At 42.3% G+C, this 26978-nt stretch overlaps 1 protein-coding gene across 11 annotated transcripts in view; it reads left to right on the forward strand.

The window, feature by feature from the left end:
* Positions 1–26978, forward strand: part of LOC127369390 (supervillin) — a 49462-nt gene that overhangs the window by 13237 nt on the left and 9247 nt on the right. For 4 of the 11 annotated variants that reach the window (XM_051410772.1, XM_051410732.1, XM_051410691.1 and 1 more), the window contains exons 6-29: positions 591–1425; positions 5864–7222; positions 7711–7881; positions 8058–8095; positions 8206–8267; positions 8558–8694; positions 8938–9033; positions 10268–10559; positions 11509–11574; positions 12931–13666; positions 15349–15880; positions 18221–18353; positions 19591–19647; positions 21239–21316; positions 21873–22020; positions 22239–22331; positions 22659–22739; positions 23042–23219; positions 23328–23506; positions 23890–24045; positions 24585–24721; positions 25272–25419; positions 25559–25704; positions 26603–26778. In XM_051410772.1, coding sequence (XP_051266732.1) covers positions 591–1425; positions 5864–7222; positions 7711–7881; positions 8058–8095; positions 8206–8267; positions 8558–8694; positions 8938–9033; positions 10268–10559; positions 11509–11574; positions 12931–13666; positions 15349–15880; positions 18221–18353; positions 19591–19647; positions 21239–21316; positions 21873–22020; positions 22239–22331; positions 22659–22739; positions 23042–23219; positions 23328–23506; positions 23890–24045; positions 24585–24721; positions 25272–25419; positions 25559–25704; positions 26603–26778 — 6034 coding nt within the window. The remainder of the gene's footprint in view (positions 1–590; positions 1426–5863; positions 7223–7710; positions 7882–8057; positions 8096–8205; positions 8268–8557; positions 8695–8937; positions 9034–10267; positions 10560–11508; positions 11575–12930; positions 13667–15348; positions 15881–18220; positions 18354–19590; positions 19648–21238; positions 21317–21872; positions 22021–22238; positions 22332–22658; positions 22740–23041; positions 23220–23327; positions 23507–23889; positions 24046–24584; positions 24722–25271; positions 25420–25558; positions 25705–26602; positions 26779–26978) is intronic. The other 7 variants (XM_051410743.1, XM_051410709.1, XM_051410720.1 and 4 more) reach the window with 7 other exon arrangements.

Genomic DNA, 26978 nt, shown 5'->3' on the forward strand with positions numbered 1-26978 from the left:
TTTTATCCGAACATGCTCTTGAGTAATTAAGCACCCCCGGTTCCCCCAGTAGAGCTGCTCAGTGGCCAGCAATTAATATATGTGGTTATACTGGGCAGCTGTACTGTAGGTTTAATGAATGTGTCGGTGAAAATAAAACATTCTGAGAGTTGTTGCATGTTTTTGCATTTTGCAAGAAGTGAATTCACTAATTGGTATGAATATCTATGATTGTATTTGTATTAAATACATATGCAGTATTTGTGGGAATAATGCCGCATTTATGTAACGTTGATGGAAAGCAGCAAGCGTTTATGTCATTAGAAAATTCAAGGCTGTTGAGCGAGATTGCAGAGTTGGTCGTGTGAGTGTTGACTGCTCAGGGTCAATATAGCACCATATCACTGAATGAATGTCCTTGAGTTGCTCATTTAACTTCCATATAATTTAATACCTAGTCGGATATATCTAAGCTTTCAGAAAAATATGCTGTCCATTCGTCATTGTGACTTGAGGTACGAGTCAGAAACTGGTAATTACAGTAATTTCCATGTAACATAAATGTGTTTTTGAGGTGATAAGTAATCAAGTATTTCCACTATTTACCACAGTGAGGCGTTACAGTCGAGAGGAGCTGGAGGCCCCCCAGAAGCAGGTGTCATCTTTAGACAGATCACCTCAGGTCAAAGGTGGTGTTGGCAGCAGCCGCCAGGAGCCGGTGTTGGTATATGTTGACCCAGTAACGTTATCCACCTCCACCACGCCCTCATCTGGCCCCACAGACCCCGCCAGCCTCAGTTCCAAGGCTGAACGCATTGCCCGCTACAAAGCCGAGCGCCGCCGGCAGCTATCAGAGCGTTATGGAATCCTTCTGGATCAAGAGGCGGACATCGATTACACACCGCGCTACCGTTCCCGGCGTGAACCAGACATTTCTGACCGGCAAACTGCTGCCAGGCGAGACAGAGACAGACAACAAACGGAAGAACAAGGACGGGAGCCCAGGGTGCCATACCGCTCCGGAGTGGGCAGGGTTTACATGAGGACTCACCCAGATCCCGCCTCTACTTCCACCTCCAGCCCCGCCCACTCAAACCAAGCCCCTCCCCCCACACAAGAAAGACAGAGAGGATTCTCAGAGCGGGAAAGAGTGATGAACATGGAGAACCACCGGCGCGCTTCGGCTCAAGAGCGCTCAATCACTTCTAGAACAAGAACCCAGGAGCCGCATCCGCCCCAGTCCCAACAGCAACAGCTCCCCCACCACCACCAGGACGACGCCAAACAGGAGCCAAGCCCCGCCTCCACCAGGGATTACAGCATTGCAGCGGTGCCCAGCTCCCCTCGCACAGCCCGCCGGGCCTCCCTGCCCTCCACTCGCTATGGCATCTCACCTGGGGATTTATTCATAGAGCAGCAGGCCCAGAGCATCCTCAACAGACAGGGGTAAGTTTATAAAAGCATTATACAGTAAGTAAGTAAGTAGTAAGACTGACCGGTTAAACTCCATGACATGGGTCTGATACAGTGAATAAAACGTACTATAATACTAGAATAATCCCAAAAATTAAACTTGTATTTATTATTAAATTTAGGATATTGTGTCCTTAAACACCTGTATACACCTTTAAAGGACCAGTGTGTAGGATTTCGTGGCCTCTAGCAGTGAAGTTGCAGATTAAAACCAACTGAATACCGCTCCCCTTCAAAGCATGTAGGACAAACTACAGTGGCCGAGAAACACCCAAAAAACCTTATCAAAATCCAGAGCCAGTGTTAGCTTTGTCTGTTCTGGGCTACTGTAGAAACATGGTGGTTCAACATGGTGGACTCTATAGAAGAGGACCCGCTCCCTCTGTAGATAAAAACGGCTCATTCTAAGGTAACAAAAGCACAGCAATTCTTATTTTCAGGTGATTATACATTCATACATATTCCATTTCTGCTAATAGATCCTTCTGAAAGTTACACACTGGACCTTTAAAGTCTAACATAAGACTAGAATTCAGAACACACCTTTTTTGTGTGTATTTCTAAGTGTCTATGCCAACACAATAAAACTGACTTTATTTTGACTGTTTAAACATAAGTCATTTCAGCACAACAGTATCTTTTTTTAAATACCAAAATGGCCTATTAACAAAAGGCATTAAGTTCTTTTCCAGGTACTTCTATTTGCTGTGTATTGCTGCCCATGAAAAGTCTGATGTTGTGTCTACGGTGTATTTTTAGACTACGTGTAGAGAGTTTAAACCACATGAACCCCTGTATTCCTGACACTGATCCACTGGCTGCTAATAATGTCCTTCAGCAGCATGCTATACCTCTTTTTTATTGTTCATTTTTGATCATTACAAAGCTGGTGGAAATAATTTACTGCTACACTTGCTATACTAAAATTCCTGAATTGGTACAATTCGTGGCTGTCCACTGGCTGCTGAGCTAGCTGGCCTGCTGCTTTTACCACCGTGACAGTGTTAGGATCTTTCTAGACCGTTGGTCCAGCTCTGTCACGCTTGCCCTGCTCTAGTTTCACATAGAAAGGTGCTCTGGGGAGCTCATCAAGAAAAGGTTGCAGGGCAGCAGGGTAGATTGCAGGGTTGGTTTTTGGAGGGGATATGATTTCCCTGCTTGCCCCGAGAGGTAAGCCTGATTTAACAGCAGCTTGGTTCATTAGCGAAGAGCTTAAGTCACTTTCTATTATAAACTTGAATATGCTACCACAAAAGGAATGATGACTGGAAAATTTGTCAAGTAAAGTCAATGAGAAAGAGTTTGACATAAAGATGTTGAAGCAGATATATGACATACAGTACCATGAACTGAAACCTATAAATAAAGGTTAAGAAGTGACGAATGCTGCATCCATTGACAATAGTTAAACTTTAATGACAAGTAGACAACACAGCAAACGCTGAAGTGATCCTGTAAACAACGATCAAACATCTGCAATATCTAAAAATACTCCTGATTGTGGTTCAGCTGATCGGGGCAGCTCACTTTGCTCTGATCTTTGCAAGAATGATGACAAGTTTCCCTCAGAGTTTGACACTGTCACCACATCATCCTGTAGCCTGGCCGCCCTGTCAAAGAGCGACTGGTCTCTCAACACAGACTCAGAGAGTGACACACAGACAGTCTTCAGCTGGCCTTCAAGGTATTGTCCCCTCAGGATGCCATCAGTGTGAGGACCGTACAAAAGCCCTGTAGTCCACCGGGTACATGTGTTAAAGCTGGCAGAATTCACTTGATAGCTCAAGGAAGTGCTGATTCATTCTACAATATTTTTATTTAAACATAAAATCCATGCTGACATTATCTTTTTCTTGCACTCATCTCTTTCACACAACATTCAGGGGTGTTTAAAATTGTAAACAGTGTTATAAATGTCTTCTAAACATTGTTTTAGGTCTTGAAAAAATGTTCAGTTTCGGATTTGGAACGGTATTGGGAACACCTTAAAAAAGAAAAGGAACAAGATAATAAGCCAGCACTTTATAAACACGTCCTCGGTGGACATGCAGCTAACTTGTTCCAGTAGATATTACATATAACAGTACAATATATAATTATATCTCATTCAGTAGTACTTCCCTTATTAACTGGTTTAACAAGTGTTTCAAGTTCGTGGATCTTTAAATCTTCAACTGACAAACTTCCACCCCTAACTAAACTTTGTACTTAACAACATTTATTCATCAAAATATTTACTGAATACATACATTCATTTTCTGGAACAGCATTTTCAAACATTTTTTTCCCCATTGTGACTCTTATTTATGCTGTAATTTTATCAAACAATAAAACAATCACTGTCAAAATAGAAACCTAAGGATCAGCCTGAAAAGAAAGCAGGAAAGTATATTCCATCAGAGCATTTCAGTAATAGTGGCATTCATCTCCTCTACATCTGAACTGGGAATTTTTATTTTTACTTTTACTTTTCATGCCAAAATCAGAGTTACAGTCTCTGTTAAAGGGATACTGTGGGTATTCTGAATATTGAATTGTATAATTGATTTGTATACGGTACCTTTCCATAGTCATTGTATTACCGACTGCTGATCTATAATACAATGAAAACGGCTGTTTGTTGGCGTAGTAAAGCAGTGAAAATATTCAGAATATAGCAACCCATGTCCACAACAGTGCATAGCTCAATCTGTCTGCTTCTCCAAACGGGGCACGATGACTGCCATATACTGTAGGTAATAGACTGATAATGGATAACTACCTCACACAACCCCACTTCGGAATACCCAAACTGTCCCTTCAACTCAACACTTTTACAGCTCTTCTGTCACATAAGTTGGATCACTTTCTATAAACATACCAAGAACTCTGTAAAACTAACAATGTTCCATAATTACAATACCCTCCCCTGCACCTACATCCTTGTTAAGTTAGAGGGAGTGTGTGTGGCCTGGGTTTCATGAGAAGTTGAGTGGTGTTAGTGAACTGGAGTTGATGGGGTGACAACATTAGTCAGCTCAGTGCTCTGACCCAGTCGGTGGGTTGCAGACTGACTCAGCACTTCTCAGCTGAGGCTGCACTCACATCCCCCTCCCTCAGATTCTGGTCTGTTAACCCCTATGAAATTACATCCGAGTCTTGTACCCTGTCAGTGACTTTGACAATGTCGTTGCATAAGACATGCATTTCTTCTTAAGAGCTTGCATGTATGTAATCACCTGATATGGTTTTGTGCTGAAAGGATTCTAGAGAGGAACAGATTAGCAGTAAACTTTTATCTGAATGGTTCTGAAGGGTTCGTCATTAAAGCTTTAGGTCCTTGGGTATATCTGGAGCAGACTGTGTCCCAGATTCGTGACATAGCTGGCTTGCTGTTAGCCTGTGAAAGGTGGTCCGCCATGGTCAGCCTTTGAGCTTTATCGACAGGTGCAATTCACCGAGGCATGGCTTGCTTGATCAGACAAACCGATCAGAGTGGTAGAAAAGCTTGATTGATTTCATTGGTACACATAAACAGCAGTTTCTCTTTGATGCTCCATTTGCAAAAAATAAGTAATACAGTTTTTCCAAAGAAAGGAAAACTAACACTCTTTCTGTAGTTTGTTTTCAATGTCTGATGTGTTTTAAAAAAGGATTTTCTGATCAATTTTTCAATTTAATGCCCAATGGAGGTCATTGGCATTGGCTGCCGTTCTGGCCTTATCAGCTGCTAATGCTAGCTAGCATTAGTGTGTACTCATGTAGTGTAGCACAAGCACTGTGTAAGTCCTTCATGCCATGTCAGATAAAGCAGAGGCTCATCAATTATGTCTGGCTTAGTGGTCTTGAATGAGATTAGAGCAACCTTTGGCTACCAGGGGTCAGAAGGTTATAGATGAAAATAGTTTGGCTTACTTTTTTTGGCACGGACACACCAGAGGGAGACAGTTGTTTGAACTAAGACTCAAATTTAAACCCAGGAAAGGCTGCGACATGACCTTATTGCAATTCTAGAGTAGGATTTGGGAGCTCAAGTTGGTCTCATGATAGTCTAATGTCACAAGCACACATCATTGATGAGATTTGTGATATTCCCAGGATAGATTTTTCATCAGGAAATAAATGAAATCTGTGCAAAATGAAAATCAGTCAAATACTTTTTGGTTTGAGCAGCATGTTGTTTGTCTGCTCTACTGGCAACCTTGGTAAGTAGGCCATCGATATTTAGACATACCACTCTACTTAAAATATCTAGTTGGATAGTAAAATCTGCAGCTGGTTTATTTGATAATTCACCAGCCTTTGTGGCACATGGAAAAAACCTTGTTATTGGCCCCTTAGATCACCTCTTGTTTGGGTTGAGTTCGGAGAGTGCCATAACGCTTTAATTGAACTGGAATCTCAGTATCCTTTATCCATTCCTTTCCTCAAGAATCCGAGTAAAGGAACGGTTGTCCAGGGATGAAACTGTCCAGAGGCCCCCTGACTCGAGTCCAGACAGGCAACAGGCTAACAGACACCGTACTCAGGTGAACAGTGCTCAGTATACGCCACAGCGCTCAGATCCCACCCATCAAAGGACTGTTCCCCAGCCTCAGCCAAGCCCAGGCTACCATCCTGCACACGGCCAAACAGCCTATCCTCCTTCCGCTCCTGAGTACCAACGCTCTGGCCCTGCTGTGGACTCTCAGCCTTATTTGGCCATCCCTGCCCCAGTGGCCACTGCCAAACTTCCTGGACCTCCTGAGGTACAACCACGAAGGAGACCGAGTGCAGACCAAATCTATGCCACCCACAGGGAGGCAAGATTGGAGGCTAAACAGGCTCTAAAAGAAGAGGCCCATACGGAGGGTTTGCTTAAGAGCAGGAAAGCTGTGTTGCCCTCAGAGATCCGTCGAAGGGAAAGGAGTGTGGATGATACTCATAGGGGCCGACATGAAGACATGGACTGGCAGAACTACAGCCCAGAATTTAGGAGGATGAGTCGAGGTGAGGAAGACTGGGATCGGGAGAGACCGAGGGAAAGGGGCAGAGAGAGAAATGTGGAGAGGATCAGAGAAAGAGGGAGAGAGCTTCTCTCCAGCCATGACAGCCAAGAAGAGAGAGTATTTAGATCTCTGCAGCCTTCCCACACCTCTGTACACCAGCAGCCTAGGCAGCATCAACCCTCAGAGCCTATATATCATCAAGAGCCCCAAATTCTGCAGCAAGAGGCTCCAACGCCACAGCATCATGAACCCAGAAGGAGACAACATGGTGCTCAGATTCAACAGCCAGAGCCTCAAAGGCAGCCTCAGCACGATCACTCAAGACAGCCTCAAGAGCCACTAAGACAACAGCAGTCTCAAAGACAGCAGGAGTTTGAGCCCCAAAGACAAGAACTCCCAAGTCAGCTGCAAGACTCCCAGAGAAAACAACAAAAGCCCCAACTAGACGAAGACTTGGAGCTTCAGAGGCAGCGACAGCAGCAGCAGGATCCATCAGGGCACCAGAGGTTTGACTCAGCCGTCTACCTCCAGAAGGTCTCCGCTGTGCCTCAGGCCAAACACAGAAGCATGGAGATAAGCGGAGGGCCAAAACCCAAGACACGGACCCGTTCCATGTCAGATATAGGTATAAGCGAGCACACTGCCATGTATCGTATGGAGAGGGCTGCCGCCAGCAGAGAGACAATGAGGGCCGTCCCTCCGTCAGGGATGGCTAATGGGGAGATGGGTGCCCTGGACACAAGGGTGTCAGTAGCACAGCTGCGACACTCTTATCTGGAGAATGCCAACCGGAAACCTGAGCTGTAGGTCCTCTGGCATGGGCTCTGTGTTGCATCGCTCAATAACTGTCTAACTCTGCATTAGTAAGCTGTTGCAAATGAATAATCCAATGATCCAAGAAAATAATGCTGATAGAATTTCATTCTATGGCATGACGTGTCAACTTTTATTACTATGATATCTACCATCATCATGTTTATTTCAGTGCTTAACTTACAGCTTAACTTACTTGTGCAAGTTAAAATCAGTTTTTGCTAGTTACCTTTTGGAAGTTGACTGCTGCTGCATGTTAACATTGGATAATGGCACTTCACAGTTCAGTTGCAGTTAGGTTGTGCTCAGTGTGTGCACCAGTATCATTGTGTGAGATCCTGTTCTAACTTGAGTGCAGTTTCTGGTAAACTGAATCTACTATAACAACATCAAAACCAACAATTGTTAATAGTAATTTTTTACTTCTACTTCTCCTTTTTGTTGTCCGCGTCAATCTTTCTAAACTACACTTTAAAAGTGAGACTACTAAAGTAGATCTCTCAGCAATGGAGGTAGATCCGGCTAGTGGCAGTGATCGGGACAGAGGTACTCGGAGGCCTCGACGCTACATCACTCCAGGAGACAGTCGCATGTCGGAGAGGTTTAGGACCCAGCCCATCACCTCTGCAGAGCGGCTGGAGTCAGATAGGTACAGGAGGGGCTCTCTGTTGTGATCTGCAGAAGCCCCTCAGAATCATTTCATTTAGAACAATACAGTGAATTAGATGGCAAAGCATACTTCTAGGTTGTGGTTCCTAAAATAAAAATAAAAATAAAAAAGCAGTATAAATGCTGATGCTTAATGTATATTAATATTTCCTGCAGGTCTCGTCTAAGCCCGTCACAGCTACATGATGCTGAAGGTATGTTCAGTCAACTGCATACGTGCCTAATATATATTCATGATTGTTGTTTTCAAGGCATGTAAATGTAGTTGATGCCGTGTAACAGTTATTTTCTCTTTTTTCGTTAGATGAAGAAAAACTGGATGAGAGAGCCAAGATGAGTGTGGCTGCCAAGAGATCCCTCTTCAGGGTATACTTCCTAATTTATGTACACGTCAATCATAAGGACAGATAATTAAAACTGTATATTTTTGTATGAATAATTAAACTCATAATTCCAAAACAAAAAGCTGCAGCTTCGTTCAGATTTACAGCAGACAGTGGTGTTTGCATAATTTCATCTGCCATATTTAATACCTGCAACAAGCTACCTAGCTGATCATAGACATTCAAGTAGATACTTTTCACTTCACGTATCACTGTTATGGCTTCAACTTTACTAAACCAAAGTACTGATGTTTTCCTGATATATTATTCCAGGAGCTGGAAAAAACATCAGACGGAGGTGTTCCCAAACCACGCTCTCGAAACGCTGCTGTAGAAAGGCGTTTAAGAAGAGTTCAGGATCGCTCACACACACAACCAGTCACTAACAAGGAGGTGGTGAATGCTTCAAGGTAGAGCCTGGATTTTGATTGTATAGCTGTATTTTTTTTTTTACAGAGTTAGATGAGAATATACTATTTGTCTATCTTTTTCTTTTCCTTTATCGTTATCATATTCCTTTCCTTGTCTGTTATTTGTCTGTTCCTCTCCTGTTCTTTCTTTCTGTCTCCTCTTCAGACACCTCCTTCTCTAATCGACTGTATTCTTCTTTGCTTTGCATTATCGGTATTTACCTCCTTTTCTCCACTTTTAAGTGATCCTGCCACATCGTCACAACCTCTGGGCATCTACACTAATGTAACTCGCGTCCCCAGCCCCACTACAGTCAGCACCAGTGTGACCAGCATTAGGTACAACTGAGTTGGGCTGCTAACTTATATGTGCTTTGTATCTGTATGTGTGTATATGTGTTGTTTACTTACTTAAACCCATGCTCTTCGTACCCCAGTAGGAAATATGTGGTTGTGTTAACCCATAGAATGTCTCTATTGCATTAAAGTCATGAAGTTTCAATTATTTTCAAGATCTCAGTTCAATAAAAGCATTACAATAGAGGGACCTCTATGGGTTTACAAATTACCATCAGTGTGGTGCAATAGAATTTTAATGAATTTGGATCTAGTATTGAATCCTTAGTGATGTAAATGTAAATGTGCCACAGAGACATTTTACTCTCCATCTCCCTCTCCTGGTTGCAGTGCTGCTCTGTTCATCCAGCTCATTTTACCTTGTTATTTCTGCCCCTTCATGTGCTGCTTCAGCTGTGTGCACCTTATAGGGGCAGTAAGTCGGTGTTTACACAATAATTCATTCAGTACTTTCCATGCCCAGTTTCCAAGCATTTCCTCTTTCAGTGTTTCTTACATGCAGGTCACACACGTCAGACATATATCTTATGGAAAGGTTAGAGGTTGAGCCAGTTAAAGCCCCCTGCATGTTTGAGTTCACGTGTCCTGCAGTTTGTTTACCAACCCTGGTTTAACTTAGCACACTGCTGGAAGATCGCCATATCCCCTGCAAACACCCAAGTGCATTATATGATTATCTGGCATATGTGTGCTGATCTACTTATGTCTCTGTTGCTGTGCCTGTAATCTGACACAGTTGTCACAGTTATTTACCTGCTAGCTGGTATTTGCATGCATGTTCGGTTCTTTGATATATTAGATATCCTATGACATGGATGATTGAGAATCTTCATTGACATGAAAGGATTTGAGTATTTTATCGTAAAACTTGTTAAATTTGAGTTTTAGATGAAATAACTGGAACCTGCCTCTACTTAAAAAAAACTCATTATATAAAGTTTTTACTAATCATGCTGTTTTAAGGAGTAAGTATTATAATCAGTCAAAGGCAACTGGATGTTATGTTTCAAGGCTCTAATTCTAAACTCCTTATCCTCTTTTACAATGCAAGGATGGTCATAGCATGTGTTTTAATGTTTGGTCTTTTTATCACCAGTAAATACTTCTTCACACCATAAACACTTCCCAGTCCACAAGAAGAGCTTTCATTTTAAATCAAATGGTTATTAGAAGACTTACACCCCTCACTCACTGACATCCCCCTGTCACTACCCAGCATCCATGCCTCCTCCAAGCCAGGCTCAGCAGTCCTGGATCAGGAGAGGGAGACACAGGAGCACCAGAAACCAGCTCAGGTTCCCAGTACCGGGGCGGAAGGAGATGCCCAGCAGCCTGTCTCTGACGAGCCTGACCTGTCTACCCTCAGCTTGACTGAGAAGATGGCCCTCTTCAACCGCCTCTCTCACACTACGGGCAAAGCTGCCGAGGAGACCAGAGGAGACACCCGCCAGCGCAGGGCCAACGCCCGGTTTCAGACTCAACCCATTACCCAGGGAGAGGTGGACCAGGTGAGAAAAGTTTTACCTCAAGTTAAAAACAGCTGCATTTTTATAAATAAAATGTGACCTATAAATGTTGAAGATCAAGATGCCTGATTTCTTATACCAACCTTGGTGACACCCTTCCTAATTACAACCACAAAATAATACATATGATTCATTTTTAAAGAAAGAAAAAGACATTTATGAGGAGGCCAAATGTGGAGACATGAAACGTTTGCTGCAAAAACAATAAGCACAACAGCATACCAGCAATAGTGTAGCGTACCAGAGTAGCCCAGTAGAACAGATCTGCAGAAGACACCATAAATGAATTAAAAAGAACAATACTGCATCTGAGGAGCGATGCAGGCCTGAAGCGATTAACTTCCAGGTCACGTACATTACAGCGAGTGTTTTGCAGTGCACCAGTTTCCATTGGTGCGTGATGGGTGAATGACATGGTTCTCTGTGCAGCTGGATGACTCTCAGATACCACAAAATGAACAGAGGTCACAGAGTTTATTCTGCCTTTTTAATACAGTGGCCTCTAGGTGTCACAGATGACCAACAGTTCACATATGGAAGCTCAGAAATATTGTACGTAGGGAAAATATTCAGTCAGATCGTTGTGTAATAATTCAGGATCATCTTGCTTCAAAAAATATATTTGGTCCTATTTTGTTCCTGTTGATGGGATACTTTTCCATCTAAATTGCCAAACCACCTGCCAACATTTCACTACCTTAGACATATTGGAGAAATTGTATATCCATCCCCTAATTTCATATTCTATAATTCCCTACACGCATGTGTAAAAATACATTATAAAAATAGGATAAGAACGGATATTCCTTCCTACGCTACATCCACTGAAACCGAAACAAGAAACACAGAATCAGATGTTTCGTAACAAGTTGACTTCACTTGCACTATATTCTCAACAGTGAGTCATAGTCAATCACTGGTGTCCACACAGGAAGCTGAGCCGGCGGTAACCTCTGCAGTGTGTAACGGTGACTTAGAGGCCAATCAGGGAGAACATGTAAGACCCCTGCTGCCCGTACGGAGCTTCTGATTGGTTGAATGATCATGCGATTGATTGATCTGATTGGTCCCACTGGGGGCCAGTGGTGTCTTGTCTTGCTTACAGATGCTGAGTTAAGCTTAATGATGTCCATAAATGCAATCCAGTGTGTATTTTTAAGTTTGAAATGACTTTGCCTCAGTGATAGATGTTGCTTTGTCATGAGGAGTTGATTTTAAAGTTTAGGGTGCCTTGTTTGTTTTCCATGGATACTCATTTTTGGATGTAAGCAGTTTATGTGAACGCTTGCTCTCATTGCATAACAAGCATGGGAATTTTTGACTACGAATGGCGCATGGTAGTTTATTCAGGCTTTCTCCCAACCTGAATAAACTGGCAGACATGTGTGAGGGTCAATACAAGACTTTGTATTGCAACCAAAATCAATTGACAGCGGTCTGGAGTTTCAGCATCTCTGCTGGAAATGCTAAAGATGCTCTCGGAAGAAGAGATGGGTCACATTTCAATATACAATACACTAATACTGCTTCTGCTTATCTGCTTAGCCAACATAAAGACACTGATAAAGACATTTATTTCTTCAAGTTTCTTGGAGATCACATCACTGTTTTATCCTCTTGATTCAATATTATCTAAATGCACAACGAGTTATTTTTATTTCCACATTATCAGTACATCTTCTAGCTATAGTTTGAAATTAAGTACCATCAGCTGTCAAGGATTTTTATTCACTTCACTTATTCAGATAAAAGTTAGCTCATAGAGTCAAAATAGCCACATTTATGGGAAAAAACAGGTTGAAATATACCAGAAGGACACCACTCACAAATCCATGCATTATATAAATCACATGATGAGTTAATTAACAAGCAGATAAAATAATAGTTAAAAATTGGAGTAGTTATCGGACTAGTCACTCTGATTATGAATTACATGACTTAGATGCACTCGAGTGTCAGGTGATAACTGCTGTAAGTGAAGGTAAATGTTTGTCTATCAGGTTTGTGATTCACTTGTGTTCCTGTGCTCCCTGCTGCCATTTTGTGAATGACAGAGTTGCTGCAGGCTTCATGAGCAAATCTACTCCAATGTTTTCCCTAATTTGCGTTGACTGCTGCTGTCCATCCATCCATCTATCCATTCATCCATTGATTTCTGTCCTACCTCTCATGCACTTTGTCATTCATCCAGCCGTTCATCACCACATGCCTTCTGTAACATCCACACATCCCTCTATTAATCGTTAACTTTCCTGTCTCAGCCACATGTAATCCATCCCTCCTCCGTATCAATCCCTTCAGCTCTCCTTTTGTCATCCCCGACTTTCTGACATGATTCCTGCTGTTCCTGCAGGTGAAAAACGGGGTTGAGATCAAACTGGAGCCCCTGTCAGCCTCCCTTGTCCGCTCTGTGGCAGCCGTCACGTCCCAAGCATCCGTCACCGCAGTAACCATCACACCAGGCAGCGGCGGCGTCAGCGATGATGCCGGTATCCGTCCAGGGAAGTCCACTGCCATCCCCTACATCCCTGCCCAACAACAGGTTTCCAGCACCACAAACAGCCACCAGGAGAGGGCGTTGAGGTATTTCTCCATGACCCAGAGCGGGGACCCAGGCCACCATGAGCCTGAGCCCAACTCCTCCCCTCTTCTCCCTGAGAGCCGAGAGAAAGTGGGGGCTCCTCTTCCTCCCACCTCCTCTGCTGGTCACAGGCAGCAGGGGGAGGCAGTAGAGGAGGGTTTGCGAGAGCATCAAGAGGAGGAGGTTAGGGGGAGAAAGCAAGGAGGAGCCAGAGAAGAGAGCCAAGACAGCAGCATTAAGGGGAAGCTGCACTCCCCCGACAGGGACCGGGACGGCAGGCAGCGGCAGCAGCATCCCCAGCCTCAGCCCTCTGCCGATCCTTCTTTGTGGAGGGGCGAGTCAGAGCATCTGCCCAGCTGGAGAGCCGCAGACGGGAACTCCCTAGAGAGTAGGGAGAGAGCAGAGGGAGGAGGAAGAGGAAGAAGAGGCTACCTGAGAGAGGCAGCTCACAGCTCCTCCACACAAGAGCAGGAGAGAAGCAGCGGCCGGAGCCAGGCTGGCATCTCAGGTAGGAGGCTTCTCGATGACTTAGACAGAAAAGAGATGGAGAGGAGTGGGGGAAAGAATGAATAAAGAGGGGTGAATAGCTGAGGGTAAAAGGAGGGATGTGGGAAATGAAATTGGAGTGGACATAAAGAAAAGAGGGAAAGGGTGTGACAAAAAAGAGGAAGCAATGTCTGGGAAAGGAGCTGTTCTCATTATCCTCATTGTCTTATGCAGCGTGCTCCCACGCACGATTGCTTTCTGCCGGCTGCACACACACTTGTCCCAGCTGGGGGTGTTTGATTTGGCTGATACAGACGTCTGTAGCTGCATCTAATTAGCATATTTTTCCATGCATTTGCCTCGTGGCTGTCTTTGTCTAGAAAGAGGAAGCCCCTTTCCTGACACGCTGTTTGTCAGCTAACAGACAACAAGGATTATTAAATCGAACTGTGTGTGCTCGCTGTCACGGCCTATAAAGGGGCTGTGGCCCACCATATTACGCCTGTGGGTTAGCCGTGCACATACTTCAGTGTAATGGGCCTGACCTGTTTTTTATGTGCTAATGCAGAGTGTGTCTTGGGGTGGTCTTTTCCCATGCATGCACACAATCAGATGAAAGCACTCAGTGAGAGAGTGCGGAACAATTGGCCGGCACTTACATGAAGCAGGTAGAGGACAGGAAGGACACAATGGAAGCCTTGTCTGCCGGCTGTACTCTTATTTAGTTCTGCATGAGTAGATCTTAACTGAAGTGTAGTCTATTATACAATAGTGTCATGAGGCTAGAACGACTTGCATTGACTTACACAAATTCCCAGGGGACTTACCACTACATGCTTAACATCGACCCTTACCCTGACCTAACAAAAGACAAGTCTGAAGCCTAAGATGTAGCGGTTTTCCTTGTGGGGAGCAGTGCTTTGTCCCCAAATGGGAGATGAGCCCCAAAAATGTGACATATGTGAACAGCTTTTTGCCCTCACAGTGTAAATAATACACCTCATACAGAATACACAGCAGGCTCTGTATGATGCTAATCCACCTGCATGTGTGCATGTGCTGGCATGTGTTTCAGGGATGAGCACTGGTTACACAGGATATTTATGCTAATCCAACAATAAGTATAAATGCATGTAATGGAAAATAAATAAATAAATTTGGTCACTTCAACTGCATACAGCTCTCAAACTGCCTGTGGCGCTCCTGTGGTTTAGGTGTGAAGACACTGAACCACGAGATCTCCAGCTCTAATCCAGCTGGGGACCACTGTTGCATCTCTCTCCCACATTTCCTGTCATCCCTCCAGTATCTAATAAAAAGGCATAAAGTGGCCAAAATTATAATAATAGTGAATGCACTAACTAACAAACTAAAGGTGACATTTGTGAGTTTCAACCTGCTGCAAGTAAATTTTAAACGTCATTTACATCCATGTTACACCCACACAGGGATCTTTATTTTGGCTGGTCTTATTTTCAGGACTTTGTGGGCGTGTACAAACATTTCTTCAGTGACGTTCATATACATCAGAATCAGTTTGGCTATATTAAGCTTTTATACTTCATGCCTGATTCTAAACATAAAAAGAATAATAGTACCAATAATGTTATGGGTGTCTCTTAAAATACATAAATGGTACGACTAGTAAAAGTTAATGTCAGACAATATAATTGCATGATTATAAACCCTATATGTTCCTTTCAGACTTGCCGGATCATCCAGCACCACTGAGGCCACTGATAGCTAAAGTGTCATCCAGGACAGTGTCTCACGTTTCAAGCAGCCAGCAGCAGCAACAGCAGCAACAACAAACCAACATCCAGCCTCCTCAAACTCTTCCTAAACCCTTCACACAGCAGCCTCCTCCAACCCTACCCAAACCTCCGTCTGACATCCAGCCCCAGCCACACTCCCATCCTCCGCCAACGTACCCCAAACCCTTCACTCAGCCCCCGCAAACCCAGCCCAAACCTCAGGGCTTCGTCCAGCCTCTCCCGAAGCCTTACCCGCAGACAACAGCCCCCCAGCCTCAGCCCAAACCCCAGGTGCCTCCTCAGACACCACCCAAACCCCAGTGCTTCCCCCAAGCGCTAGTCAAGTCCCAGTCCCTGCCCCTGGACCACAGCGAGGACTTCAGCAAGCACAGCGTCGATTCTGGAGATCTGCTGTCCCCCACAGAGTCTGGAGACCTACCCTCTGACGGCATGTCCTCCAAACAGATGTCCATCAGGGAGAGGTGAGTGACAGCTGGAGGTTTGAAAGTGAGAGATTGTAGATGTTAAAACCACATTACCAGTCAGGTTAATTGCAGCTACTGTGGAGTCCAGCTGGCTGAGTTGCTAAGGGCTGACACTAGCTGCCAAAAACACTGATTTAACATAATTTCAAGATTACAGCAATCATTTGCCAGCTACAAAAATCTAAACTGGTACACTTTTCTGACACTTACAGTGAGAGCTTTTCATGATTTGCCTTGCAATACAGGGCCCATTTTGTTTTCAGTAATTCTTTTTACTGGATTAATGTCCAAATTAAGACAGAGTACTGACTGATTACTGGACCTAGGAACATTTACTACCAGGGCCACAAGAAAGCAGGATAATAATGACATATCATTAAAGGCTATTATGGGCTATTTGTACAGTAATTAGTCTAAATGTGTCTGTTTCTCCTCCTCTCTCCCTGTCTCAACAGCAATATACTGATACTGATTTCTAACAGTTTAGTACAGTAGGTCATCTCTGTTTGAGGTAACAAGTCCCTCATTAAAACCTTTGAGCATTCGACAGGACATGAAATCTGTGTGAGGACACCTCTTTAGTGTACAGAGAGGTCTGTATGATTTAGATTTAATAAGTAACCATAATAAAATGAAGACCAAATTAAAGTTTCTTTTGCAGTTTGCAATATTTTTTTGCTTGCCCACACTTCTGCGCACTCTTTTCTCTGCTCCCTGCAGCATTGTGTTTGAAGGATAGGAGATGCCCTGTCTAACTTTATCTCGCACTAGGAATACTAATGGGGTGTGGAGAACAATTACATTTGGCAATTACCCCGACTCTTTGCAGTCCCGCAACGACATTGTCTATATAAAAACTGTTTGTGGTGCCAGAAAAGAGACAAATAAGCCAGATTTTTCCATCAATAAGTATCACTTCACATCTAGAGATGTAGATAAATATTCATGGGGTGGCAAGAGGGTGGCAGAAATGAATATAACTGATTTAATGGCAAACAATCACATATATCAATATTTGCTTCTAAATGAAGACATTTGAACTCAAAAACATTAAATTATTTTGGCATTTAGTGTTAAATAGAAATATGTAAAGGTGGCATAAGAATTGAATTTAAGCTTATTACTTAATCTAAAATTAATTTCCACGTTATTTTTAAAATGTATCCAAACTAATGTGTTAAATTTGACAGCATTTGACACTAAACTGGGGGCAGCTGCCACCCCATGCCACCCCTCTAGATCTGCCCCTGGTTATCGGAGTGACTTGCAGTCTGTTCTGGGCTCTGATAGCCTGTTAATGGCAGATCACAAATAAAAGCGTGGTGGTAAAGTGTAAACCTGATGACTGGCAAAGCTGCAGGCGCAAGTCAACCTTGATTCCATTCACATATCCAGGATCCAGTCAGCCCTTTACAAGGTGAAAACTGAGGTGTCAGCAAAGATCAGACACTGACAGAGATTTTTTGCCGGCTGGGTCCAAAGCCAGTGCCTCATAAATTTGCGGTGTTTGACAGAATCAGGCAGAAGTCACTGTCTGCCCTTCCTCGCAGTATATAGGTTTGTTCCACCTTATTACATTTTTGGAGGTGAGAGAGATTCATTTTTAGCAACATTGTGTTTCTCCTCCCAGCCTGCAGAGAGCTGTGTGGACTGGAGAACTCCTCTGAGATTTAGCAGATTCCTCCTAATGCCCTCATTTCTGCCCTGTCCACACTCGGAGAGACGATGACATAGTTTCTTTTACCCCTCAGCCATCCGTTATCAACGCTTTATAGATCTGTTTCAGCAGTCACATTTGCTGGCTGTGGAGCAGAAATCTCTGACCTGGTTTTTGTTTTTACCCTTGAAGGGTTTTTTTTCGTGTCATCTTTATTGAAATAATGAAAATGTCCCTTTATTTGATTGTTTTTGGATAACAGGATCACAATAACTGTCAGAGCCTAAAAATAAACTCCCATTATAAAGTGCTTTCTATAATGCATTTTCCTCTTCTTTGTTGTCCTGAAATGAAGGTCCAGTGTGTAATATTTAGTATCTTAGAGTATCACATATATTTTATATCAGGTTGTTCCAGTTCGTCATTGAACCTATATGTTGTTTAGTGGGATATTAGGTTTTTTATGGCTGCACTCTTACATGAAATGTAAATATCCTAGATGTCTTGTCCATTATTTTATACACATCTCCCCCAAACTCAGCCTGACATACAGCATTGTTTATCTTTTGGAATGGAATATAAAAGTTTAGTGTGTTGGAGCAATGATTGGCCACACAGCATGCATTTGTAATCAAAATTATTAACATTATTTGGGTTTTTTTAATTTGTTTTTTTGTCAGAGTGGCTCTGCTGAAGAAGAGCGGTGAAGAGGACTGGAGGAACAGGATCAACAAGAAGCAGGAAGTGGTTAAGGTGGCGTCCACTGAGCAGCAGGCTCAGGTATGGGAGACAGAGCAAACCTCCCAGAAGAAGGTCAGTCATATTCACACATTTACACTATCATACGTGGTATCTTTAAAAAAAAAAAATCATAACCTAAACATAAAATGCTCCATATATTTTGAAAATGAGTGTTACAAAGAGTGTTGTGTGACCCCTGTGACCCCTATTATTATCAAAACTGGTCATTCATCATCTCACAGTGTGATTACTTTATTCACAGTCCATTATAGCCAGCAGCACCAGCAGCAAAATTGATTTGCGCTTGCCCCAATTTGTGCCTCTGATGTAATTTTAGTAGTATTTAGACATTTGCATAAATAATAACATACGAGTCCCACAAACTGCGACTAACTGTGGGCATGACTTTACATAATGTAACCGGCTGGGCTGCACTGTGGCTCAGCAGTGCCTCATAGTCTCAACAAGTATACTGTTATTATATTAGAGTTTTATTAGAAATCTTTAAGAGTAGCTCGTGTTGTTTGCTGCAATGGATGCCTCGAAATCTCTGCTATACAGCCGGTTATATTTGACCATGACCGATAGGAATGATGGCCACAAGAGTGAAAATGAGCCTTTTTCTTCTTTTCACCATAAATTTAAAACATGCATACATTTCTCAATAATGCTCTGCTCTACACTTCTGGGTATGATGGTTTAACAGCTTTGCCAAAGAAACCAGAATAAACACAAGTGCCACATTTCATCCCCCATCGTTCATGGTTACCATGCCAGCTCCTGTCCCCGCTCTTTTAGCTAAGTGCCCCTTTCATTTCCTCCTTCAGTCCATCTGTTGTTTGAGCCCAGTGGTCCAGATCAGTGTTGCATCCAGCCCCCATAGGCTGTAAACCAGGAAGCATATGGGACAGTCTGCTTGTAGAATTAGCAGTCTGGGGTTTTGGGAATAGATTCTCCTTTTTTTACAAAATCAGATTTGGGTAAGCTCCAGACTCCCAAGTTTCTACAATGACTGTGAAAGCTTTTTTGACAGAAGGAAAGGGTTTAAGAATCTATTAAATGTATTTATATGCATCCCTGTAGGTTTAAACTGCAGTTAGAATGACATTTATAAGAATTAGAATTTCAGGATTTACACTTTTCTTGCAGCTCATCTACTTCACATTAGTATTCTGTTGGGTGAAACTGCCTGCTTAAACCCTGGTTGGTAATCCTCCGGGCAGTCTCACCCCTAAACCTATTAGAGCAACAATGGCTGTCCCCCTTTCCTCCCCCTGACTGAGTACTTCCCCTGTGTTTAACCCCTCAGGAGGAAGGGGTGGTCGTTCAAGAGTACTCCGCTGTGTCTGTGTCTGAACAGCTGTGGGTAAGGCCCACACACCAACCTCGGACCAATCAGCTTTGTGTGGGACTTGTGGTGTCCAATCACAGCTTTGTGTTGACTTTGTGTGATTGCTTCTCCTGAATCTGTGGGTCTTTGGGTGCTCTTAACTTGCAGTCTGAAATGGTGAGATGGTAGTTGGAAAGTTGCTGACGCTGGAACCTTTCAAAACTTTCATGAGCTTCTTGCTGATTCTGTCTTGAAGGGGCATTAAGTAATCAATGTAGTTCAAAGTAAACTTATCTGAAGACAGTTTAATCTAAAATCTATTTTCTTTTGCCTTTTTGCATAAACATCTTCAATTAAAACTGCTGTTCAATTATATTGATTCTACTTGCTCCAGGCATTGATTGAGATCAGCTTTCACAGTCAAAACAAACCGTTATTGTCATATATCAGTGGCCAGACCCAGCAACATCAGGTTTTTTTTTAAGGTATTTATTGTTGCTTTTTGCTTGTAACAAACTAGATCTGTTTAAGATTAAGACCTCTAAAGATTATTAAGAGTCTGAGAGGGTAAAAAAAATCATCATCATGGCTTTTGGTGATGGTTCACTACTTGATAGGGACGGGACGATATACAATATCACATATATCACATTTATCGTGGCGAATTTCCATTATTGTTATAATAATCGTGTATATACTCACATGGCTTTACTATAAAAAGTTTGTCTATCTCGCCAGCATACAGCCCTATATTGATTTCCTGATATTTTTTTTTGAACAAGGGCACAAAAGGGAGCACAAATCTTTCCAGTTATTTCAAAGTCCTAAGCCTGTCGCCATGGCTAAAGGCTCGGCGTGTGGAAAGAATATTGATTTCAAAATAAAGAACAGGGAGATGAGGTGCATATCTGCCTATGTGATGCAATAAATATATGTTTCTTGACAAAATGAAAGTGATTCCAGTATGTTTTAGTGCCGTGATGATTACTATAATATAATAATAATAATTTTGGACAAGATCATGACATCAAATTCGTTCCATGCCTATTAATTGACTTTGTGTAGTTTTTAATAGAGTCACAAGCCAAAAAGGTTAGGAACCACTGCTAGTTGTACTATGTATAGATTACATTGTAAGACCACCTATTACTTAATGCACCTTTGAGCAGTTAGCTGTGTTTTAACTGTATTGGTAATTGAATATGTGACAAGCTCTCAATTTATTATTATTAAAGTCCCAGAGGGATAATGGCTTCTGCAGTTTGCTGTTTTGTTACTAACAATGAAAATTTACATTGTCTTCAATGGCCTTTAATCATTTTGAGTGCATTTCTATGCATGGTCTTTTCAATCAGTTTTACTATTGAAAGGCTTTTGTAATTTCTTAAAGATAAATAACAAAAGCATAATAAAATTTATGAAAAAGTTTTATTTTGTACACAAATCATCGTAGTTTACAGAGCTTTTAGATTAGGTCTGGTAGTTGAAGAATAGCATTCCCGGTTTCTGGAATTCTCTCCTTTGCATCCCTCCCTTATCTTCTGTCATCTGCATGCTCATTGTTCTCCTTCCATTCCCTCCTTTTCTTTCCTTTCTCTTACTTTTCCATCCACCTCTACATCCTCAGGAACCTGTCTTCTCTTCCACCTTTTCTCCTCCTATCTCCCTCGGTCAAAAGTGTCAGTATATTGACCATCATAGTCAGGTAAGGACATGCACCTGGCACGCTCGAATGCGCTGCATGTACTGGAGTCTTACCTTTTTCGCTTGGTTTACAGCTACTGGTGTGAAGGGCGCTTTGAGTGCTGTTGAGTTTTATTTGGTTCTGACTGCATGAGTACAACTCCATGTAAAGCCATCACTCCTACTGCGGAATAAAGTAGATTATAAAGGACATGCACCTAGCACGCCTGAGTACATCAACATTTTGTTATATCTGCTTGGTTTGATACTGTGGCTACATGAATAATCGCTCCTAAGGGAAGTGTGGAATCACGTGAAGTTATAGTGAAGCTGTGTGACAGGTGATAATAGTAGATCCAGTGGTATCTAGAAGCTCCTTGGTTTGGGTTCATGATCTTGTATAAGGCTTTAATGGAACTTGTAAAGAAAATACCTCCAATATAACTGAAGATACCCAGAAATGATAGCTGACAGTCAGCCTCATTGTGGAGAGTCTATTGCTTTGCATGCAAGGCACTTTAACCTAATAACCTTTCATAATTTGATAATTGTTGTCCAATTTCCTCTGGTCTGTGCAGAAGGTCGGAGAGGAGATCGATTCCCAGATGACCATCGAGGAGAGAAAACAGATGATTTCGATTCGCGAGGATGCCTGGAAGACAAAGGGCAGAGGAGCGGCCAACGACTCCACCCAGTACACCGTGGCGGCACGTATGGTTAAGAAAGGTCAGTGCATCACACATCATTGCTCCCTGTGTACTTTCCCAGTATTAGATTCCAATGCCCGGTATGGTCAGTTATGGAAAAATGTAAAATATAAAATTGTTAAATGTAAATAATTATTGAAATATGCTGGTGCAGACAGCAGGTTATGTCTCCTTATCTCTCCACAGTGTCAGATATTTTATACCGTCTCCTGTGAATTTCTGTCTGTGTGTCCGCAGGCCTGGCAGCCTCCTCCTCGGTTATCAGTCCCATCCTGTCACCGGTCTCCACCAAACTCAAGAGCAGCACGCCTGCTGTCAAACCACAAGAGGGTGAGGGAGATTTGGAAGTCCTGTGTCCTCGCTGCCACCTCAGCTAAAGAAATCCCAGTCCGAGGATTTTATCAACCAGCGTGGTTTAAACCTGAAGGGATTGAGTTTTGTTGCTTTAGCCTGAAGTGAACTGTACTTTTACTTTTAAGCGTTTTATGTACAAAAACCATTAAAACAAGCAAACAATATTTGATGAATAACTTAAAAAACAAATAACTGATCAATCATAATTAAACTGACCAAATTATGTTCATAATTCTAGTTGGTGAAAACAGAATTTAAACCTGCGTGTCACCATTAGTGAGACTGAATTATTTTTATTTTTAGAAATTGAAGCCAGGCCAAACATGGAATCGGACAAGAAACTAGACAAGTTGGAGAGCTTCTTGGGACGTCTGAATAGCAAAGGTATGTACTTCCGTATTGACTAGAAGCTCATTAAGTGATATTTCTAAAAATATCTATAAAACACTGTTTTGTGTCATCTTCACCTAGATCGGTAGAGAATCGGTAAAATTTAATTTCTAATAGTTTGGTTGGGGTTTGCTGAGCATGTGGCAGTCCTTCATCACACCTGAACCACGCATTTCATTAAAAAACATGTTCTGCTCTTTCTGCAAATTCCACCCTTGCTGTGTATTGATTTTATATATATATATATATATATATATTGTATTAGGGCCTAATCTAGTTTCTCTTTTGTCGAGCAGTGGCAGGTCTGCAGGAAACCACCATAACAGTTACCGAGAAGGCAGTGAAGGAAGTGATGAAGCTGGATGACGAAATCTTCTCCAAGTTCTACAGATGTGTTGCTGAATTTCCACGCATGCCCACCAGGATCGAGATCAATGAGGATTTTGACACCATCTTTGGTTCTCAGGGTCCCAAGTAAGAAAATAATAAAGCTTCTTCTCTGTGGTGGAGGGCTGCATACGACTCATCTGTCACACACCACCTGCATTCATGCTCATACACGTGCTCTTTCTCCCTGTCCAGGTTGACTTCGGCCATGGTGCAGCATAAGCGCTCGGTGCGTCCGTCCAGGAACGTCCAGTCGTCCAGAAACCCTCTGAAAATGCTGGCAGCCAGAGAGGACATCCGGCACGAGTACACCGAGCAGAGGTTGAATGTGGCACAGCTGGAGAGCAAGAGGATGAAGGCTGAGAAGAAGGAGTGTAAGGATGACAGGGTGTTTTTATGTGTTTGTCATGTTATTTGTAGTCAAAAATTGGAAACATTATCGTTGTTTACAGCCTACAAAAAAAATAATTTCCCTTCGGGGATAAATAAAGTATTTTGTATTTCTATTCTATTCTATTCTAAACTCCAAACCATCTCAACCTCTATGTTTATTGGGTAAACAGAACTAATTGGAATGCAGCCTCATATAGTATGTATATATATATATATATATATATATATATATAACATATAGTATGTATATATATATATATAGTAGGGATTTAGTTTCTTTCAAGTATTTATTATTATTTGACAATATAGCTGACTGACTTTGACTTTGATGCTATGATTAAATGTGTACTCTTTCTCATTCCAGTGACTAAAACCTCTGAGTACTCTGAGGCTGCTCTGGCAGGTCTGGCAAGTAAAGAAAACTTCAGCAGTGTGAGTTTGCGCAGCGTCAACATCTCCGAGCAGATGTCCAACAACAGCGCCGTGCCGTACAAGAACCTGATGCTGATGCAGATCAAAGGTAAAAACTATGTTTGATTGTGCTGAGTCATATTGCATGGTTGGTTTCATCTTTTTTTCCATGCCTCCCAATCATTGTCAATTCGTGCTTGAGCCTGGTTGTTTATTTGAGAAGCGCATTTCTCTGCACCAGTCACATGCGATTCTGCTCCACTGCTCTTTTGTAATCACATGATCTTTATAATAACCTCATGAATTTAGTGGATGGATAAGCAGGGGTGTCGCTTCTTCTGCAACAATGATGTTGTTGATGATGATGATGATGAGCACTCGTGAACAAGGAGCGGACATTTTCACCGCTCTACTTCACTCACATGCCCCTGTTCCAGGCCAAGAAATAGTCCAGCACAACTTTCTTTTAGATTTTGTTACTTTCAGACAGCTATGCGAGCTGTGATCTCCTGTTTGCATTCTTTGTGCTAAGCTAAGCTAACTGGCTGCTGGCTATAGCTTTATATGTTAAGGACAGATATGAGAGTGGAATGCTTTTATGACAGATATCTTAATAATATAATATATTAATAACTTTATGTTTTCCAGGTCGTCGTCACGTTCAGACCAGATTAGTGGAGCCGAGAGCGTCATCACTGAACAGCGGTGACTGTTTCCTGCTGGTCACTCCAGAGCACTGCATCGTCTGGATAGGAGAGTTCTCAAATGTCATCGAGAAGGCTAAGGTGAGTGCTGTCCCTGTATTAATATAGACTGTTCCCTATACTACAGAGTTTTGGTTTGGAGACCGAGCATCAAGGCTACTGTTGTATTGGCAGCTGAACAAAGATGATTCACTGATGAATCTGCCTCTCATTTCCATTCCCCACACAAACACACACTAATACACATTGGCACATAAACCCATCTGTGCTCCTCATCAAACACATGCTTTAAGGCTAGTCTACAGCTCTTCCATTTCCCCAAAGGAGGTCTGTCTAGACACTTTCTAATAAACATTATTTTTTCTACTCCGCTTTCTTGTACAGGGCGGTTTATTCATTTTATTAGTTTTAGAGTTTAGAGTTTATGCACAGAAATACCAAAAGATTAAGCCAAGTCTCTTCACAGTAACTTCACATTAACTAAGCTTAGTGTAGTTATAACTTTTCTCATAATTTCTGCATAAATATGAAGCATGATGTTAAAAAGGTTAGTTCACCAATACTGGATTAATCAAAAAAAGTCAATGTTAACATGAGACCAACAAAAACATTTTTTGTTTTTTGCCTGCAGGCAATAGATTTGGCCACCTTCATCCAGACAAAGAAGGATATGGGTTGCAGAGCGAACCAGGTGCAGACCGTCGAGGAGGGGGTCAACCCACAGGGTCCAGATACTCAGCAGTTCTGGACGATCCTAGGTGGACAAACTGCTTACCAACGTAAGAAATGAGCCCCTAATACTCAATCAAGAAAGTTTGAGTTGTTGCTCTCAAACGTCCTTGCAGGTCAATATGTGTACAGACACCTGGTTAACACTGATTTTATGACACATTATATGTCTGTCTAATCGTTCTATAGCGGCAGGTCCACCAGAGGATGATGAGCAGTTTGAGAATGCCATTGTGGAAACCAACTGTATCTTCAGACTGCTGGATGACAAACTGGTTCCTGATGATGATGAGTGGGGGAAGGTCCCTCGCAGCTCTCTGCTGGAGCCCAAGGAGGTCAGTGAGACTTTCTATGGGTCCACAAAAGCCTCCTGTCCTTCCTCATTTTCATATTTTCAAGGAAATGATGTGCAATCAGCATTTTTACCCTGGATTAGATGAATATAATTATATACTGTAAACTAGACTGTAACCAACTGGCTCTCTTCAGCTTTGATTCTGCTGTAATGAGGCTTCATTACAGCAGAATTAAGTTTAAAAGTATCTGATCTGGTAGACTTTTCCTTTAAGGCATCGAGCTCTAAATATCAATATTTATAATATTTCAGTTTGTTCAAGAGGAGCTCTTTGCTTCAAGCTGCTTTTAATTTGTTGCTAAGCAACAGCAGGTGCCGTGGCGAGTACCTCCTACATCCATCTGTGCACTGCATCTGCTAAAAAAATGAAATAGGTTCAGGGAAATTGGGGCTAGGACCAAGAAGTACACTGCAGCTACAGTGCTTATTTTGCATATAAATGATTGTGCACCTTACGGTCGCACTTTTCATTCCTCTGTGGTCTTATTGTTTGAGGTCTGTGTGATATAGTCTGTTGTGATTTGTGTTGTTTGCTTTTTTGTATGCTGTTTTTTTCCTTAAAGGATCTATTGGCAGAAATGGAATATAATATTCATAGGTATGTTTTCATTAGTGTTTAATCACCTAAAATTAGGAATTGTTGTGTCTCAAAATGGACAAACCAAACACTGGCTGTAGATAGTGTTTCGTGGCCACCATAGTTTCATTAGGTTGTCAAAACAGACGCGAGCAGTGTTCGGTTGGTTGCAATCTGCAACTTCACAGATGCCACTAAATCTTATATGCTGGACCTTTAATGAAACAGCTATGGAAAACAAACACAAAAACGGAGTCACCTATGTGTTCCCATTGTTTCTGTTGTGCTGTGCATGCTGCAGGTGTTGGTGTTTGACTTTGGCAGTGAGGTGTACGTCTGGCACGGTAAAGAGGTGACTCTGGCCCAGAGGAAAGTGGCCTTCCAGCTCGCCAAACACCTTTGGAACGGGATGTTTGACTACACCTGCTGTGACATCAACCCACTGGACCCTGGAGGTTGCAACACACTCATACCCAGGTGGGAAACACACACACACACTTGTTTTATTTACTTCTGAAAGCTTACCCTAACCTTTACCTAATCTCAAATGCTCAACTTAACCCAAAGTCGTAACCCATAAGGAAATGGTTGTCTCATGTGGGCTAACTTTTTGTCCCCAGATGGGAGGGGAGTCCCCATAATGTGACTGTGTGAACACATTTATGTCCTCACAATGT

The sequence above is a fragment of the Dicentrarchus labrax genome, unplaced genomic scaffold, assembly GCF_905237075.1.
Source record: "Dicentrarchus labrax unplaced genomic scaffold, dlabrax2021, whole genome shotgun sequence".
Taxonomy (NCBI): domain Eukaryota; kingdom Metazoa; phylum Chordata; class Actinopteri; family Moronidae; genus Dicentrarchus; species Dicentrarchus labrax.